At 40.4% G+C, this 19,123-nt stretch overlaps 4 protein-coding genes across 7 annotated transcripts in view; 2 read left to right on the forward strand and 2 right to left on the reverse strand.

The window, feature by feature from the left end:
• The window catches only part of LOC131668853 (serine-rich adhesin for platelets), a 36,794-nt gene extending 31,707 nt beyond the window's left edge, over positions 1 to 5,087 (forward strand). Inside the window, exons 7-13 of one of the 2 annotated variants that reach the window (XM_058943319.1) lie at positions 12 to 143; positions 365 to 388; positions 502 to 537; positions 614 to 784; positions 991 to 1,095; positions 1,862 to 1,938; positions 3,092 to 5,087. In XM_058943319.1, coding sequence (XP_058799302.1) covers positions 12 to 143; positions 365 to 388; positions 502 to 537; positions 614 to 784; positions 991 to 1,095; positions 1,862 to 1,938; positions 3,092 to 3,446 — 900 coding nt within the window. In that variant the 3' untranslated portion in view covers positions 3,447 to 5,087. The remainder of the gene's footprint in view (positions 1 to 11; positions 144 to 364; positions 389 to 501; positions 538 to 613; positions 785 to 990; positions 1,096 to 1,861; positions 1,939 to 3,091) is intronic. The other variant, XM_058943320.1, reaches the window with a different exon arrangement.
• On the reverse strand, positions 2,310 to 12,301 carry LOC131668852 (cell division cycle and apoptosis regulator protein 1-like). 2 transcript variants are annotated; one of them, XM_058943318.1, is made up of 17 exons: positions 12,045 to 12,301; positions 11,344 to 11,471; positions 10,994 to 11,265; positions 10,680 to 10,916; positions 10,343 to 10,600; positions 10,035 to 10,260; positions 9,683 to 9,960; positions 8,651 to 8,846; positions 8,474 to 8,524; positions 7,573 to 7,638; positions 7,284 to 7,496; positions 7,033 to 7,212; positions 6,649 to 6,960; positions 6,202 to 6,571; positions 5,780 to 6,120; positions 5,462 to 5,703; positions 2,310 to 2,531 (listed from the first exon to the last, which is right to left on the reverse strand). In XM_058943318.1, the coding sequence occupies exons 1-17, from the start codon at positions 12,100 to 12,102 to the stop codon at positions 2,462 to 2,464; spliced, it is 3,498 nt and encodes a 1,165-aa protein (XP_058799301.1). In that variant the 5' UTR covers positions 12,103 to 12,301; the 3' UTR covers positions 2,310 to 2,461. The 2 variants fall into 2 exon arrangements, with proteins under 2 accessions (XP_058799301.1, XP_058799300.1); XM_058943317.1 differs by lacking the exon at positions 2,310 to 2,531 and having other exon boundaries at positions 5,292 to 5,703; positions 8,474 to 8,846.
• A 567-nt stretch (positions 12,302 to 12,868) lies between these two features.
• On the forward strand, positions 12,869 to 15,558 carry LOC131668884 (peptidyl-prolyl cis-trans isomerase-like). 2 transcript variants are annotated; one of them, XM_058943356.1, is made up of 4 exons: positions 13,174 to 13,315; positions 14,000 to 14,216; positions 14,320 to 14,673; positions 15,013 to 15,558. In XM_058943356.1, the coding sequence occupies exons 2-4, from the start codon at positions 14,193 to 14,195 to the stop codon at positions 15,088 to 15,090; spliced, it is 456 nt and encodes a 151-aa protein (XP_058799339.1). In that variant the 5' UTR covers positions 13,174 to 13,315; positions 14,000 to 14,192; the 3' UTR covers positions 15,091 to 15,558. The 2 variants fall into 2 exon arrangements, with proteins under 2 accessions (XP_058799338.1, XP_058799339.1); XM_058943355.1 differs by lacking the exon at positions 14,000 to 14,216 and having other exon boundaries at positions 12,869 to 13,315.
• Positions 15,559 to 15,661: 103 nt separating this feature from the next.
• LOC131668836 (uncharacterized) overlaps positions 15,662 to 19,123 on the reverse strand; it is a 49,601-nt gene continuing 46,139 nt past the window's right edge. The window contains exon 7 of the mRNA XM_058943293.1: positions 15,662 to 18,937. Within this exon, the coding sequence (XP_058799276.1) occupies positions 18,668 to 18,937 (270 nt within the window). The 3' untranslated portion in view covers positions 15,662 to 18,667. The remainder of the gene's footprint in view (positions 18,938 to 19,123) is intronic.

The raw sequence follows: 19,123 nt of genomic DNA on the forward strand, positions 1-19,123 counted from the left end.
CCTCGCTTCAGATCCAGTCACCGAGCATAGATTCCGGAGATGAAGGAAGTCTCAGAATGGAAAGGGGAGCTTACAACTACATGTTTCAGGATATCGTTTCGATAAAAACGATGCTTTTGAAATTGAAACGAGTCCTTCAGGAGGTACAACTCCACGCTGAAGTTCCATTATCGTTTGTGCTTGACGTTGCCCATTCCTTTGCATTCGTTATTTCTTAAAAATATCCCATGCGCCTTAACATTACTTTTTATTTTTGTTTTGCGAGAGCACGGCGATTTTGTCGTTCCCATCAATGATCGTTAACACGCCTTTTGTTTTCTGTTCTGTTTTGTTTTGGTCCGCCTTGGTGTTGCATCCTTTTCAGTCGGAAGAGAACGGTTTGACGAGGGTAGGTTTTTACTTTTCGTTTCTTTGTATTCTGCTTTACATGTTTGTTTTATTCCATTCGCCGATCGATGATCATTCGCATAATTAAAAAGAAAACCTCGTTTCTATTTGCAGTCTGAAACTCTCAACCCATTCGACAATACTTTGAAGGTGAGCGAAATATTTCTCGACAGCAATGGAAAATCGCTTGTCGCTCGTTGCTTTAATGATCGCGATGACATTTCAGAATGCTCTCTTCTACAACCTGAACGACGGCAACACGACGACGGATGCATCTCTGAACGACGGTAGAGAAGCTGCCGCCGCCGTAGCAGACGAGCTGGCGGATTTGCGCCGGCAGGTGGTCTTCTTGCAGGGTCAAGTCGACGATAAGGATCGCACGATAAGCTCACTGCGGGTACGAGTTCCCTTCGCGTTCACTTTTATCAATCTCTGACGATTGCTCTCCTCGCACGTGTCTGCGCGAGAATGAGCGAAAGAGGGACAGCGAGCGAGGGGCGCGGTTAATGTTGCTCTGGGAAAAATTATTACTCGCTACAATGGCGCTGTAATTATTGGCGAGATATTGCGGCGTACGACTGAGCACGTTATTGTTATTCGCAGGCTCAGCTCACTAAATACCAAAACGGAACGGCCGATCTTTCACTGACGACCAACAGCGATGACGAGGCTACGGAGAAGTGTAATGCAGCTACGCAAACTGAAAAGGTAGGCATCCTTTTGCCTAGTTCTCCGTCCAGTTTAATCCAATCCATGGTACTTTAATGCAGTCTAGTTTAATAACTAAGAGGATCGAAAATCTACATTCATTTGTCATGGTTGCTTCGATATCACACTAAAGTGAGAGCAATCTGTGCATATGAGAATACTTTTTTTCTTAACATTCCATTCTATGCCATGGTCATATGCTTTGACGTGGTTAACATCAACGGTAGAGTAGGCTCTGGGGGGGGGGGTCTAGTCTTTCACCTAGGAGGTCAGCTTATAAATGCTACCGGAGGAAGAAAATCAGTCGAAAATTCCTTCACTCAGCTTCATACAATTTAAATCTTTTAAACATAGAAGGATTTTCGTGTGGTGACGATGTTCGACTCATTTTCTTCTTTACCTTTAGCAGCATTTATAAACTGGACTCTCAGGTGAAAGACTATACTCCCTTCCCCAAGCATCCTACTCTGCCGGCCATATTGACTACGTCATAGCATATAGCCCTGGCATAAAGATACAGTAGTTGACTGATTCTTTTGTTACAATTCAATCTTTATGACATATTAGCATGAGCGTAGACCTTAGCTTGCAAATCCCTGAATGCGTATTACATGTTTCTACTCACGTTTTCATGGAAACGTTTCATAAGTTTCTGTCGATGTATTATACAACTTTGTTTTACACTATATGCCGATATTTCTTTCCATGTATACATACACGCAAATAGCAGCAAAAACAATGATTTTTTTTCATAATTTTTTTAAAGCTACGACCAGTGTCTACGGGGCCGTCGATTTTGCAGTCACTTTCTCAGGATAGTAATGGCATGGGTTCTCTCATCAGGTGAGCTTTCATACATCATCTCATTTGTTTGTTGTTACAGATAATGATAAACTATCTCACTAATTTGCTCACAACGTACTTTTCGTCACCGATCATTTTGGCATTGTAAAGTGTGACAAAGTTGCCTTTGTCACTCTTCGTGTGTGCACTGCTAACACGATCCGGCATTCAATTTAAATGAAAGAAATTTAAATCGAACTATTACTGATCGCACTAACGATAAATCATCCATCAAAAAAAAAAGAAACTAACTCATTGAATCGTAACCTGATTGTTATTGCTGACTGGGCTTGCGGTGATGATGCGGCTTGATGATAACGTAACGCAATCACAGCTTCAGGATCGGGAAGGTAGAGTGCGTCAGTCTATGTGACTTACTGTTGGGATACATACTACTTTGCGCGTTCAATGCTCTTATTTATATGCACTTGGAACACTTGCAGCCCATTCGTTCTGCTTTACGTAGTTTTATACTTTTGTGCTTCTCCTTTCTAAAATTGTGTGCATGAAAAGTCGCATTTATTTATTCATTGGTTTCTTCCTTTAATACTTTCTTCTCCTGTTCAAGCTCGTAGATTTCTTTTTGTAGAAAAGTAATGTATGCATAAGTGTTGAACAGAGTTACTTGAAATTGTTAGCCTTTATCAGAGTGTATATCGAATTATGTAAGACTGCATTTAAAATGCGTTACAAATCAAAAGACGATAAATTATATTCAATTGAAGTGGAATAAAACTCAACTCTGTTAGAAATTGTTTATACTTTACTATCGTATCTTCCTTTTCTTGAATTTTATAAATTTTTATTTTAATTTGTAAAGTGGTTTGTGTAAAAAAACTATGATATTAATATCGTTATTACTTCAAAAATAGTGTAAATGTGCATAAAGCATGAAATCCCCAGATAGATATATTTAATAAGGAGAGTTCCAAAAGTGATTTTTGTTGTAATTTTAAACTATAATCGATTGACATTAAATAATGTTTCACGCTGCAATGGTTAGCCGCTGGGGGTGAGTTCACAAATTAATTTCTAATTCTGTTGCAAATTCAAGACTTAAATTAGCATCAAGACGTGGATCTCTGAAAATAATCTGCATGCGAAGCAACGAAGTATATTCGATTGCGATATTTCACGTGAAAATTGATTGCAGCTGGAATGATTCGCGGAGCAGTCAGCAGAGCCCTAGCAGTCAACGATATTCGGGAAGCGTGAGCGACCAGTCGGAACAGAGCTTCCCGCACAATAACTTGAGTAACGGCAAGATAACGGCGCCATCGTCGACCTCGTCGTCGCGACGCTCGTCGTCGGACTCCTCACCACAGCCGGCGCCGCGACCCAACAGTTTGCGCGGCCTCAAGATACCTAACGGTTACAGCGGGTCGCCCCCGGACTCGCCGAAGATGAGATCAGCGATCCCCGCGCCGAGAAGTCGACTCGCTACTCCCACGCTTATCCCGAGGGCTACGAGGGCTGTGTCTGCCAGCGGCCGAGCGCACAACACGTAGCAGAGCCTCGCTCGTTTTTTGTTCTTCCAGCGAGTTCTCTATCTGCAATGCCTGCTTGCAAGCTCTCTTGCAAGTACTTCCCAACGAATGAGCTTGCTTGGAAGTGTTCTTGCGATGCTTCAAATTATTTGATTGTGGTTTTACATAGTAGATGTGTTATTAAGTTTATTGCTTTCAATCGTTTTGTGCTTCATTTTAATTGACCAAACCTTGAAATTACTGTTGAGTTGTTCATTTAGTTTACAATCATATAGTTTCCTTGTCATGAAGTGTCGAATTCATTTGTGGATTTTGATGTTTTCTTCTACGTTACTTTCGTATCTTTTGTATATAGTGGGTTTCTAAGGCAACGCCTTCGCTTTATTCACGTTTCACATTTTTTTTCATAGTAGCACGTATTCTAGCGTGATATTTTTCTCTTTTTTGAGAATACTGTATATACGAAAAAACTTGCGTTAACTATTAAATTTATGTAAAACGACAAATTACGTTTTAGATTGATTTTCAATTAGTTTTATTTGATACTGATTCCTTTTCCAGAACTATTAAGTGCATATCCTTTTCGTATTGTTTAAGCACTTTCAAAGTGGAAAATCTAAATTTATGTTATATAGTAAGTATAAACAAACTGAACTGTCTCATCGACTTACTAATGGCACTGTAAATCAATAACACGTGAATAATTTTTGCTGTAAAAATGAAACCTGTGCGCACGAAAAAAATATCATCGCTTAAATAATAAGGGAAAATTGATCAGCATTTCGAAAGCGAAATATGTAGGCTTCTTGCATGTAAATGGCAGGGTTTATTTTGAGCTTTGATACTTAAATTTATATTCAACTTGTAAAGATTTAACTTATTTTTTGTATTGTTATCGGTGCTATAATTTTATGATTATACGCAAGACGTGCTAGGCAGATGTAGATTTTTAGTTTAACTTGGCGAATGATGTACTTTAAAAAGTCAATAAGGATAATAATAATGAAGTGTTAAAATCATGCACAAATTATAGTTATTTCAACTTTTTTTAAATTTCTTATTAGCTACTATTATTACAAATCACTTTTAAACTAATAAAGTTTAACAAAATATAAATGAATGGATTAGGCTTTTTATAACTGCAAGAAATGAAAGTGAATTTCGTACAGAGATCATGCGTTAGAAGCCATTTTTAGTGTTACTGAGTACAATATTGATTAAAATGTTTAGATCCGGTTAGCTTACAATTTAGTCTGATTGAGTGAAATACCTTAGAGTCATGGAATTTCCGGAGCACATATTTAAAATGTTGAAATTTTGTACTATACCACTCATTGACTCAAAAGGTAGCTGCTAAGACTTTTAATGATTATATCACAGGTAATAGACAAGAAAAACCGCAAATAAATAAGTCTTTGTAATAAGGTGAAAAAAGCAACAAAAATGCGGCAATGAAAATGACTTATTTTGAGGACGTCCACCCAATTCTTATTCAAATGAACTGTAAGAAATAGATTCTAAACTAAATAATCTGATCAAAGGAAACCTAATAATGTAGCAGTTATGGTAGTAGTAACATTGGTATTGTCCCGATGCAAACTGCAAATAAAACAATAAATAAAGTATATTTGCTGATACAAAGAATTATTTGATCTATCAGCCCTCATCTCTTGTAATGAATTCATTATTTTCTGATAACTGCTGAGCGAAAGAGTATACAGAATGCAAACTCTATGAAAAATATTCATTAGTTTTATAACAAATTTTTATGAGATATTTTTTTACTGAGTGAAGTTACGTATAAATACATATGAAGTTTTGTTATGGATTTCCAATTTATTATTAAAAAACATACATCAAAACGGTAACAAAAACTTTTAAGTAAATTTTTGATATTTTTTTACTATATGTACATTGAAACAAAAGCTAAATACATTTTATATTATTGAATTGTAAAACTAGGTTGATTAAAATATTATTCAAATTAATTTTTACACATAACTCCAAAGTAGTATTATTTTATAATGCAATATTATACTTTATTGTCACACTTTTTGTCCTTATCGCACTCGCTCGACTCCTTTTTTACTGTGACTTTATTGTCACTCCATCGGCTGTCACTTTTAGATTTGCACTCAACTTGTGCTCCGTTTATTTCAGCAGTATTTTTTTCGTCTTGGATTTCAACAATTTCGACACGCTTGTTGTCACTCTGCACACACTTAGACGCTATGTGATATATACTTTTTAAAGATGTGAAGTACGAATGCGACTCAGTCTGAAAGCCAAATCAATTGAAAAGTTATACATTGTTTAATAGATATGAATAAAACATATGCCAAAAGTTGACTTACCGTTACTTTCTTTAATTTATCATCGGCACTTCTCAGTCTATCTTTGTACACTTTTAAGTCGTCTGAAAGATCTTTGATAATATTGCTTTGTTTAGTCGATTTTTCACTAACAGCAGTTAGCTCATGCTGTATCTCCATCATTCTAGTTTCAGTGTCTGTACGGGCGCTTTCTGATCTTGTTAATTGGCTAACTAATTTTTCTACATCTAATAAAGATCCCTTGTATATGATAAAGCCTTCCGGTACAGATTCACTATTACTTTCTTCACTAGAATTTTCTCTACGAGCTCTCTTGGAAGCTGGTCCGCTTCCAACAAATACTGGTAATAGCTTTTTGTTTCCTGCAATGTAATATTCTATTTGGTATAAAATATTTTATGGCACAAAAACATTAAAAACGTCTTATTTTAACCAAAGCTTACCCAAGGCAAGAGATTTTAACAGTTCTTCTTCGCTTTCAGTTTTAGAGGAAGCTACATCGATTTTTTCGCTGTCTTCTTTTTTAGAATCTTTACTATCTTCATCTTTAAGTCTATCAGTCAACTTACGATAATGTAAAGAGTCCCTTGTAACGACTTTTTGAACCAGTTTTCGAACTTGTGCGCGAGACAAGTTCAATCCAAGAGTATAAATTAATTCTTCGATGTCTTTGTCAAAAATATAACCGCAGTGTGTTTGATCAAAGTATACAAATGATAGGAGGAGATAAGGATCATGAGTGTATAATTTAATTTTTTTTCTTTTGCCATCTTTATCCTTGTCTTTCTTGCCCTCCTTTACCGAATCGTCATCCTGAAAAAATTAATTTATTAATTTGAATTCTTTGGTTATAATTTTTATGTTGGTTTACATTATTGTTTTAAAATTACCTCAGAGTCATCATCGTCATCATCATCTTCATCATCATTTTTATCTTTATCTTTCTCATCTTTACTTTTGGCATCTTTATCATCTTTTTTGTCTTTAGTGTCACTTTTCTTTTCATCTTTTTTATCGTCTTTCTTTGACTTTCTATCGTCATCTTTTCTTTTATCCTCTTTACGATCCTTTTTCTTATCATCCTCTTTCTCTTTTGGTTTTTCAGGCAAACTACACAGGGCGCGATATATTCGGAAACCAAAATCACGCATGAGCATCTCATTGAAAAGTTCGGCGAATAAAGAAACTTCAAATGAATGTTCCTACAAAAGAGTCATAGAAAGAATTATTTTTTTAGATGATAATAACATTATAAACTTTTTATCTAAATTTACTTTTGTATCTTCTGGACGATAATCCAGTAAAACACTCAAAGACATCATAGTACAGTCAAATTTGCCACTTTTGGCAGTTTTAGAAGGATGAACAATGATTTGTGGATTTTCTGGAAGGTTGTACCGCTTTTCTAGTACAGCCTTTTCTCTTTCGTAAAGCTTTTTCTTATCTTCATCGTACTGCATATAAAAATAAAATTATCGCAAAATATAGATGCAGATATAAATTGTAATTATCGCAGTAAACGCACCTCCTTGTTTTCTTTAATAGATCGCTTCTCTTCTTTCGGTTCATCTTTGGGTGACGGCGTACTCTCTTTATCATTTTCGTCGACGTCGTCCTGTCTACCTTCTTCTTTGGCTTGTTCTGACTTTATAGCCTTAGCAAGTCTCGCCTGCAGTTGCGATTTCAAGCCTTTTGAGCTTATACTACGAGAAGCCAATTCCTGACGCAAGTCGTTCACCTATAATGAATCAAATTATTAATTCACGCTACTCAACTTCGATAAAGCTCTGAAAAGACTGAAAGAGTACACTCACATTCATATTCTTTGGGTCCAACTCAGAATAATGGGTGGGATCCTTCTTTTCTGGTATTGTTTCATCCTGCAATGAGACAGAAAGACATCATTAAAGAGATTAAAACGTTGGACGAGATACTACAAAATTGAAGCAGCGCCTATAACCAAACAAAACTGCAGTCTTATAATCGACCACCTATGCATCCAGTTTGGCATTCATTCATTCATACAGTCTATGTTAAGAATTAACAACGATAAATATCTTCGTTCACGATGGCCTCTTAACACGATTCGAGTAACTGCTGGACGCTCGTTAGTGTCCTGGGCCTGGTGTCAGTGTGGCACGGTGGATTTTAAATGGATTCAAAAAAATTGTTCATAACCAGCATATGTAGAAATGGAGATTAAATTGAAAAGTCACCTCGGTAAATTTGCTTGAAAGTTCGATTGGAAAAGTAATAATAGTACATTACTCAGCTGCACACATATCGCTCTCCGTGCTAGGCTTGCGCTCTCGCCTTGCTCATTAAACGTAATCAGACTGCCAGAGAGGCTCGGACAGTGTACGAGCGTGCTCGTTGATCGAATTTCCGGCTTTTAAAAAGTGCACAAAAAGCAGCATTGAAACTTAACATGCGATGGCAATTGGCGAATACGCGTGAAATTCCATAGGGACGAGCACGCGCGTCACGTCGACCACAAATAAAAAAACAAAACAAAAAAAAAAAAAAAAGATGAAAAAAATCAATTCAAGACACCAGTTTTGGCAAACGGGGAGACAGCTGCACGCAAAGATCGAAACAGTCAAAACAGCAAATAATCGAGAGGTAAGAGACATTAACGATGTGCACAGTATGTAATAGAGACAGTATATAAATAGGTAAATGGAAAATCGTATGGGATGATGATAAGGGCAGTGCCTTTTGATCAGCGACTCCGGCAGCTTGGGCAGCATTGGAATCGCTCGCGTTCTCTCCGGAAGCAGTGGCAGCGGCAGCGGCAGCGGTAGCAGCAGCGGCAGCGGCAGGAGAAGCTGTGCTGATGGTCGTAGAAGCAGCAGCCGCGGCAGTAGCGGGAGGAGCTTCGAGCTCCTTGACATCGTCGGGTCGCAGCAGCTTACGCTCCAGTTGCTTTTTGTAGCCAAGATGAAGACCGTCCCATTCGAGCCTTGTGGGCACGCAGCGCCAAACATCTGGGAGAAATAGTATCACGGTTTCAACGCGAGAGGGTACCACACGGCCGGACTTGTGGGTCGTCTCAGCACGCCTGTAGTAGAGCTCCAGGAAGCGGTACCTGCGCCGCAAGGAAAACAAAACAATACCCAATGCGTCACACTCGTCGAGACAGAAACAGAGACAGATAGAAAATGAGAAAGAGAAAGAGAGAGAAAGATAGAGAGAGAGAGAACGCGAGAGAAAGAAAGAGAGAGGAGGTTAATGCCTGCCTGCCTTCTGTGCTATGCTACTTTCTTTTCTTACTAGTTTTTCATTACTGCTCAAATCAAACAACGAAATACCCCTGCATCTGTTTTTCTGCAGCATACACATACACAAGCCGACAGACCCAAATGAGTAACGAAAATATTCTTTCTTTTTTTTTTCGAAAAACTTATGCAAAATAATAACAGTGATAAACAACTGAAAGCCTGACTGATAAAACGATGGCGCACCTTTGCTGCTCTCTCGGTTGGTTGCTCATAGAGCCAAGGTACGTGTATACATACCTTGCTGTAATTTTTCTCCAGCATCGAAAGCTAGGCTAATAAGTCGAAACTCGCATCTTTCTTAAACTGCGATACGCGTTTCTATTTTTCTGCAACTATTCCTTGATTTGAAAGAGTCATCAGACTTATCTAATTAAATTGGTAATTATAAAATTATACAAAAAATTTTGTTGATGAAGTCTTCGAATCAGGAATATTGCAAATCACAAATAAGTGAAGTATCTAATTCAACTGTAAAACATTTCTGGTAGTTTTACGTAATAGTTTCAGTTAGTTTACATAATTTGAAAAGAAGATTAAGACTCGCACACAAATTTACAGAGATAAGTGCATTAACCTCGACGGTTTACTGTCTGACGTAAAAACACAAAACTTTTAATAAATGACGGTATAAATTAAGTCGTACCATTGCGTGCAGTTGGACAGATCAATCCCCGTTAAGGCTTTGCAAGTTCTGATGGCAGTCTTGATGAGAACAGATGGATCCTTATCAGGATTTAGCCCATCTAGTGATGGACTCCAAGGCCCTCCGATAGCCATTGTCTCGTTTTTACCGCGTAATCCGACCAAAAAGTTAATGAGACGAGTAGGATGTATGTAGTCACGATCGTTATCACGGTCCTCGGTTACTCCACAACAACGCTTGTAAATTTCTTCCATGGCAGGCATAGAAATCAACATGACCTATGAAATTCAATAGATTACGTCAGTTTCGTCGTACGTATTTTATACTATTATTACGTAAATATTAAACACACCTTTGCTGAAAATAGGTAATCCGCGTCAGGAGGTTCTAACACAGCTACATTCTCAGTAACGGATTCAACATCTTTGTTCATCACATGGAAAGAACATGGTTTATTAAGTGTAAATGGCATGTGTGGTGGAAACGCGTCCACCCATCTAAAATTTGTAGAAAAGAAGTCGCTGGGAATGTACATGTTTTGGTAACGTCTCTTGACTTCCAATACATCTGCTTCTGGCCTATACATAATGTTTGAAAAGCGTGAATAAGTTATTGTAGCATAAGCTATATTTAGAAACGTTGATCAATAACAGTACTTACAAATCAAGAGCTATCTTTGGTATTTGCACCATATATCTAGGAACGATTCTTGTTCTCCTACGTGGTCTTGGCGATTTGCTTCTTCTTGTCCGTGAAGGACTGCGCTCTTCTTTCTTTTCTCTTTCTCTTATTCTTTCTTCCCTACGTCTTTTTCTTTCAATTTCCTCTTCATCTCTTCGATCACGAGATCTTTCTCTGACTCTTCCAGCCTTATTGCGATTTGTTACAGGAGGTACATTTGTGTTGTTTGCACTAAATCTGTAAAATAAGAATTTTGATGAAACCAACTGAAACACAGTAGATTTGGTTGTATTGACGCTATTATTTTGTAAAATACCTGCTGTTTGCATTTTCGTTGGGGGGTGGAACAGCGTTGTATGTTCCAGAAGTTCTAGGTGGCTGTGCTGGTCGAGTAGTGGTAGTAGTTTGCTGCGTTGATGTGTTACTATTATTGTTTCCCATGGGAAGCACTTGTATTCTAGTTGCATTCCATTTAAATGGCATTGAAGGATTATAGGATGCTTCAACCAAAACACGATCACCTACTGCTGGATTTGAACCTTTGACACATGCACTGAAAAATTAAATGTGTTAATGACATAACATTAGTAAATGAATGTACAAAAATAAAATTACATAAGTATTTATTACCTTGTTTGGAAAAATACATCTTCATCAACAAATCCAAAATTGTCATGGACTTTGGTAACTGTACCTGTAAAGACTCTTTGTTTTGTTGATGATGGAGGCACATTTTGCTGAACTTGTTGAGCAACTCCAGCTACTGACTGTGTAAAAGCATTGGTATTTAAAGCTCTCGGTGTTGGATACGAAACAGTGGCCACCTGAGGATATAACTGTCCAGCGATGCTAGAAGGCAAATTAGAACCCAGAGTTGCCATGGATGCCATAGTTATGTTTGGCTAGAATAATAATTTTTAAATAGTATTAACCAAGTTAGTTTTATGATTATGTTATTAGATTTCAATGATAGTACTAACTTGTTGCAAGCCAAGACTTTGTTGATAAACCTGTTGGTTTGGTTGTTGGTACTGAACCATTGGTTGACCACCCATACCACCCATTGCTTGACCCAGCATTTGCTGCTGAATATTTTGAATTCCTTGACCTAAAATATAGCGTATAAAAATAATTGAAATAAATTACATAATAGAATTTAACCAATGTTAAAATAACTTTAGCAGATGCATTATATTCTGAATGGTCATTGATAATTTCTATTGTGAATACAATTGAGATAAATTAAGAAAAAACTAATTTTTTTTAAATAAATAAAATACTTAATACTTACGAAAGTACATGGTAACTTATAACAATTATAATATGAATTGATAGGTAAACTCGACGTGTATTGACAAAGGCTTACAGCTTTTTTTAACGATAGAATAAAAAAGAAAAAAAGAAAGAAAAAAAGAAAGGCAAAATTATATTCATCAGACTGAGCGAGAAATGAATCAGTTAGCGCTATAATTCTTTGAAAAACCCACTAAAACAGAGTGTTGGCAAAGTCACGAAAATTGGTGAAAACGAACGTAGAGGCCACCTAGTTAAAATATCCTCTTTCGCGATTTCGATCGTATTAATTTGAAAAGCGTAGGTCGAGTATGCATCGGGCAGTTAATTGCATCGGACGTGAGCTTGGCAATCGGTCATGTGTCACACACACCGTGTTGTCTCTCACCTGCATTGCGGACCCAGGGCGGGTTCTTGCCGCCGCCAAAGGGCGATATGTTGCTCATCTTACTAATGACGCACTGAAGAATAGCGAGGACTACTGTTTTCACGCTTTCGTCGAGCTAGTTTTGATGGTCTGCTCTGATTATTATGCTTTTTATGAGGTCCCCGACCACGCACAGCGTCCTTCACTTCGGCGCCATGTTTCTTTTAGTTAGGCTCCCCTTTAGCGAGCCGCCAACACACGCACAACGTGTGACACACGCGCACGGTGCCGCCGCCGCGACTTTAATCGCGATCTTTCTACTGCGTGAGTCGATTGAGCCGCTGCTGTTTCTTTTCCGATCATTATATTGAGATTGTCCGATAGGCATTTTTTACTTTTTCTTCGTTTTCTGTTCCTGTTTAGTTTGTTGTCTTCCACAGTGTGTACAGATGAATAGTTGGAAAGAAGTTCTTACTTATACTAACTAGCGAATATAATAGTTTTCTGTTTTATCGATTCCATTGTAACATGGTTTATATTATTATAAGGTTAAAAAATACATTGAAAAAATATTAACACTATTCAAGTGTATTAAGCTTTGTTTATTTTTACGATAGGTTATGTAAAATAGGATTTCATTTTTAATCATGAATAACAAGATGCAAAAAATATTAAATTTTATGATTTTTTTGAAATTGGCGGGCTCAAGAGTAAACTTCTTCGAACCGCGATTGGGCTAGCCTCTTTATTTCCATGGAAAATTTCACCAATGAATGCATCTCCTCGTCGGAACTCCAACATTACGTAATCATTATCCCTCTCTTCTCGGCGTACACATCGTCCTTCTCTTTCTGCCGGAAAAACACGTGCTCGTCTCTCCGATACGCGGTTTCTATATATATATCCTTCCCAGCCCCCTCTCCGTCCTTTTTTCAATCCAAAATCATAAATAAACAAAAAACGAAAAGAAAAAGACGCAAACTCCAGTGGAAAGGAAGAACGAGATTGTGTGAGATTCAGTTTGAAGCAGCATTGAATAGCAGCAAGGGAGAGAAGCAAGTGGACGACGAAAAATGGCGTTGGCATCGATTTGCCGGCGGCTGACAATTGATTCGACCTTCAGCTGTACAAACCTTTGGCACTCGGCAGTCGGCGCCCGGACAAGTCGCAGCTTACCGCTCATTGACTCAGTGAGGACTCTCGCCCAAGAGGCCGCCAAGAAAATGGGTTTGCCACGAGTGTTCTTCGACATGAGTGCCGATAACAAACCCGTCGGCCGTATCGTCATGGAGGTCAGATTATCATCATCATCATCATCTGTTTTTCACATGCGTATTTTGACTTTCGAATTAGCTTTTTACCTTTAGTACACAATTGTCGATTGCTTTGGCTAAGGTGCACCCATTCTGTGTCGTTTATTAAGTATTTCTTTTACGATTTTGAACCGTTGAGATATTCGTCCGCAATCGGCGCTACTTTCGCGGCGCATTGTTTCATTCTGCCTGCATTTTATTCGAAACTCTTCATTTACAAACGAGTAATAATTTTGTATCGAGAGAATCGTTGCTATAAATTATCTTGGACGACGCTCCAATTTCGAACGTGTATCGCGGGAATTTCAAAGATCTTTAAAGAGTAATTATCATATTTTTTTGCGAATGATCAAAAGCAACGATTACGACGGTCTTCGGCTGTTACACCTAAACTCGTGGAACCGACATTGATCAAAGAACATAAACTTTTGTGCCGGACGTGTAACGCTAACAAAGCGCGATTTGGAAAGTGCACTGCGGGGGCTTTGGCGCGCTTTTGTGATAATGAAACGCAAAGCCAGCCGTCGCCGCTGAAATCCGCGGGCAGTCGCGGGGGGTACAGAGCTCTCGCAACGAAAATCGAGCCCGCAAGCTCGGCGACGATTTAAGGCGAGCGCGCGAGCACGTGCATTACGGATAATCTTTTGTCGGCTCGGCTTATAGTCTTGGCGGCTGACGAGCGCAGGACAGGCGGGAGAGCAAGGGGCAAGATACTGGCTGCAGCAGTAGCTTCGTGCACATTTGACCCTGTCCTCAAAACGCTATTTCCTTCTTTCAACTGGCCGAAGGAGGTCAAGTGCCATTACGCCCGGTAATTTCGGCTCGTTAAGCATCGCTCGCGCCATCCACGTTGTGCATGCGGCGACAAGATTGCGCGAAAGTATGCGTCTGCATGATAATTGCGCGCTTGAATTCGCTCGGCCAGTGCGGCTAGTGGGCGGCGAAAGCAACGCGCGACGATGCCGTTGTCGTTGTTGTTGCAGTTGCGCAGCGACGTGGTGCCGAAGACGGCGGACAACTTCAAGATGCTGTGCACCGGCGAGAAGGGCTTCGGCTACAAGGGCAGCAGTTTCCACCGCGTGATCCCGAACTTCATGTGTCAGGGCGGCGACTTCACCAACCACAACGGCACCGGCGGCAAGTCCATCTACGGCAACAAGTTCGAGGACGAGAACTTCCAGCTGAAGCACACCGAGCCGGGCGTCCTCTCGATGGCCAACGCTGGGCCCAACACCAACGGCTCGCAGTTCTTCATCACCACCGTGAAGACCAGCTGGCTCGACAACAAGCACGTCGTCTTCGGCAAGGTCGTCGAGGGCATGGACATCGTTCGGAAGGTTCGCCACACTTTGATCGCGCTTTTGCCTTCCAGCAACGGTCACCGCACGCCGCCGTACCCACCTCGAGCGGCGTGCCTGTCAGCTGGAAGGAGAGTACAAGTCAACCACATTGCTTCGCGCTATCCTGCTGATAGTGCGAATCTCGAGGTTGAGACAGCAGCACCCGCGAAAAGGCCGCGTCGGCCCTGCACTCTTTTGCGCTCGACGCCGTCGCGGCCGAGAATAGAGCCGGTCCACCGGACAGTGCGTGAAATTCGATAGCCGGGGGTCACGGCTCGATATATCGCGGCCCTCGGCCGAGTTCGGTCGTTTTCACGATACCGGGGCTTGTTGCAGATCGAGGCGATGGGCTCGCAGAGCGGGAAGACGGCCAAGAAGATCGTCGTCCAGGATTGCGGCGAGGTGAAGGCATAGGGAGCCCCGGCGAAAGCAGCTAGAGAGACGCACAGAAGTGCGACGCCACGAATCCGACGCTCACTTCTGTACCATTGCCCCACCTTCGCTTGCCACGATGACGCCACGTACACGACGGATTTCCTGCGCAGCGCGATATTCCTCGATAGAGACCTGCTGCGCGCGCGCCTGCTCGCGCTTTCAAGCACATTTCGAAGAAAAATAAAACGAAGCATTTAGATACGAAGCTTAATCGTGTGGAACGTTGTTTGTCGACGTATTTCCCTAGTGCATTTTTCTAACATAATTTTCGATCTTTATTGCTCACTCTTTGCTGACCGTGTCTCGCAGAAAAAAGCAATGCACGCTTATTTTTTTACCGGTAAACCGCGAAATGGATGGTTTGGAAAAGAAAGAGGGCAAGTTGTTACAAAGAGCGTAGCTCTATTGATCTGTGCTAGTATGGATGTCTACAAAAATAAAGTTGTTTTCAAAAAAATACCATTCGGCTTAATTTATTTGCTCGAGGCGTACACACGTCCGAGGACAACGAAGAGGATAAGAGGGGTAATAAAGGACGCCTGTTTCAACATTGAAGATTTATTTTGGGCAACATTCGGTAATTGTCTGCACCTGAATTTGTCTCGATACAGATGAGTCGGATCTAGCGATAACATCGATTTCTCTACGGTTCGTAGATGCGTAACGTCGTCGTTTAATGTAATGCCGTCAGCATTCAGTGACGCCCTCGTCTTTGACATTATTCTGTATTCGTTTTTTTTTTTAGAATATGTAGCTTCAACCGCAGTGTCCGGCGACGCGTACCGCTTTTATAATCGGTTTATTTGCCTCGCTCTCCCGCATCGTATCGCAATCATCAGACTCGCAAGGATGTCAAGTTTTTGTGATCCAACAAGCGCCAGTGGCTTTTCGCTCGATAATCCGATTTAAGGAGGTTTAGTATGTGTAACGTCGATTCAAGTGGCTGTTCGTGCTAGGCAAGAAAATCGTTGTGGTCGATCACTAAACATTGACATCGATGCGACCTTGCGTTCTTCTCCTTAATTTTCTATCCTTAGACGACAAAGTAAATATTAGGGGGCATAAGTTGGCTGGCGAGAATAAAACTGCCGGCTCGCTCCTTTTCCAATGCAATAATCAATAATCAGAGTGGCAAGTGTGGAAGATTCGATTCGCGTACAAAATATTTTGCTGCAATCCTACGCGCACAATTAAGTATATTGCTGATTGACTCACTTTTCATTCGATTCTATTCTTATCAATTCGTCATCGCATTGAAAAATCCTGCGCGTGCTCGTCCTCGATAAAAGCAATTTCAACCGAAAACACTTGTCAATCAATTTTTTTTTCATTTTGCGTCAATTATAATTTGTACTAATGAAAAGATGGTGAGTTACGATTGGAAATTGAAAGGAAGACAGATCTCACAGTGAAAATCAAAGTTTGAAATGTTTACAACGAAAACAGCGAAAGGAATTCATTTTCCAAGTAACATAATTGTCAAATTCAGTATGTAATACGCGAAAAGTTGTGAACGCTTTTGCCGACACAGCAAATTTACCACTATTATGCAATCGCGACGACACACGCACGCAGATTATCTCTTTTGTCAATCTGTCGCCATCGCCAGGAACATTCAAAGCGACTCAGTGTCAAATTTATTTACAGTTTTGCATCACAATGAATCCATCAAGCTTCGCGCGTGCTACAGTTTTATTTCTTCTTTCTCAAGTGCGCAACAGACTCATATACATCTTAACGTGGTGGTAGTATTGGCCGATGAAAGTGCTTTATTGTTTTGATGCTCATTTCCGTCATAATTTTTCATGTAATAATTTCGGTTGTACGTACGAACTCAACAATTCTGATACGTCAAACTACGCTTGGTCGAACAATAATAACAATTACATATTGTATTTTTTTTCATACTAACGATTGTCTATACATTCATGAAAGTGGTCCGTAATTTATTTGTTTTAAAATTCCATCCAGAGAATGATAAAACCAGATCTGCTAATACAAAGTTACTCCAATTTGCTTTATACGCTTTTATACATTATAAAATCATTGTTTACTCAGGGTACTCTCCAAATCTAGTTGAGGCGATAAAATTCAAAATATTACGTCGTAATTAGCTGAGTATAAAAAATGAAAGATACACTTGTTATCTTTTTCGCTTGTTGGAAAAGGAAAACAGAAAGTGACAACTCATCAAACAAGAATTTATATACAACACAGCAGATGTATACCGGGTATAGAACTCACCTCTGCCAGGTATGCAACTACCTATCAACATTTACTTCATGAAAAATACTTTTTACACTTTGAAAACGGCAAGTTATATATAGGTAATATTTAAATCTCGAGACAAGATAATCTATGTTTACGAACGAAAAATAATCAACTGTAGATACTATATTAATAAGTTTAAAGCTACGAAGGACACGTTAGACTTATGCTTATATATAATGGAAAAAAGCGCACTTTTTGTACGCAACGACGTTTTGCCCTCACTGAAAAATCCAGCAATTGCATTTGACCGGTAACATTATATATTCACGTCCATGTATAATTATCGTTACACCGTACAGAGCTAAAACGCACTTTGCAACGCTGATCGAGGAAAAAAAAATTTGTTACATATTTTTGCCACAACTGCTTTTCCTTTGTTACATGTACAAACGGGTTCTTACGGATTTCAAGGGCAGAGGATAAATTGTATTTTTATTCTTTTTCAAACCATTGATTTTAATCGCAACATTTATAAATTCAATTATATTTATATTACACATGTTTTTTACCATTCTTCTGTTTAATATGTTGTACAGACTGCACAATTGCCAAGCTCCCTTCGACCAGCGAAGCAGCTCGTCGCACGATCTCGTGTTCATCCCTGTAAATACCAGTCGTTAATTGTTCGTGGAGTCTGTTTCTTCAATTTGTTGATTCAATATCGATAACGTTTATTTAAAATGCTCTAATATTCCGAATGAGGCTACAAAAAATAATGTGCTACGTGGCTATCGGAGCTTAGATGACGCGCAGCGTTGTTTGGAGGCTTCTTTGATGGGCGATTTACTTCAGAGTATTTGAAATACGCGCGCAAATTAGCCAGGTCATTGAAATGCTTTGCGCGCTTTCGCGTGGATTTGCGCTTGTTTCGCTCGAGCACACGTCGGCTCGTAACTTGGAATTCGACGAATCGCCCGAGCGATCAGCAGCTTATAATCGCGCGAAGCAAAGGTTCCGAATACAATGTGAACCGCCCCGGCGCAGTCGCAGGTTACGTATGTGGATTATTTTCGCCGGGCGGTCGTCAAGTCAAAAATAAAACACGCAGCAACTTGGCGAGTGCCCGAAAGCGCGTACGTCTTTCTCCGTTCGCTCGGGCCGCGTGCTCCCGATGCCATCTTGCTTCGGCTCATTGTCGTCTTATAAAACTGCTTGGTTGACTGCGTCGCTCGTACAAAGTGCAGCATTCGCCGCCTCGGCAAGCGAGACGGAGGGAGGAACGAACAGACGAACGAACAAAGAGAATCGGAGCGGCGCTCTACACATCGACGAACTCTATCGGTTTTCATTTGACGAACAGGTCCTTGAGCGACGAGCAGATCGACGGCTCGCAGGAGTCCGTCTGTTCGGCCTCCTTGCCGCCGGCCGTCGGCGTGGTCGCCGCGGCAACGGAGCTGCCACTGCTCGTGCCCGCGGCGCCGCCGAACCACGTGGCAACCTTGCCGCCTCGGGGTGGCTTGCCCGGGGACAACACCTTGCTCGCGTCCTGCGCCTCCGGCGACTCGTTCGCCGTCACGCCACTCCGCAGGAATTCCTCGATTGCGTTGCCCAACACCTGCAAAGCACGAGCCCAGTGAGCTCTCCGTGAATTTTCCAGTACAACGGCAAGACCATTCGAGATCGCTCGAGTCGATTCGAAGCAGCGATCAAAAATGTTGTTTACGGAGTCACGCCCCGGTTCTATTAATTGACATCCGCTCGGGCAAGAGTAACGCGCAATTAACGAGTGCCTTCAAATACA

Source organism: Phymastichus coffea, unplaced genomic scaffold, assembly GCF_024137745.1.
Source record: "Phymastichus coffea isolate CEN01 unplaced genomic scaffold, Cenicafe_Pcof_1.1 PCOF00084, whole genome shotgun sequence".
Lineage (NCBI taxonomy): Eukaryota > Metazoa > Arthropoda > Insecta > Hymenoptera > Eulophidae > Phymastichus > Phymastichus coffea.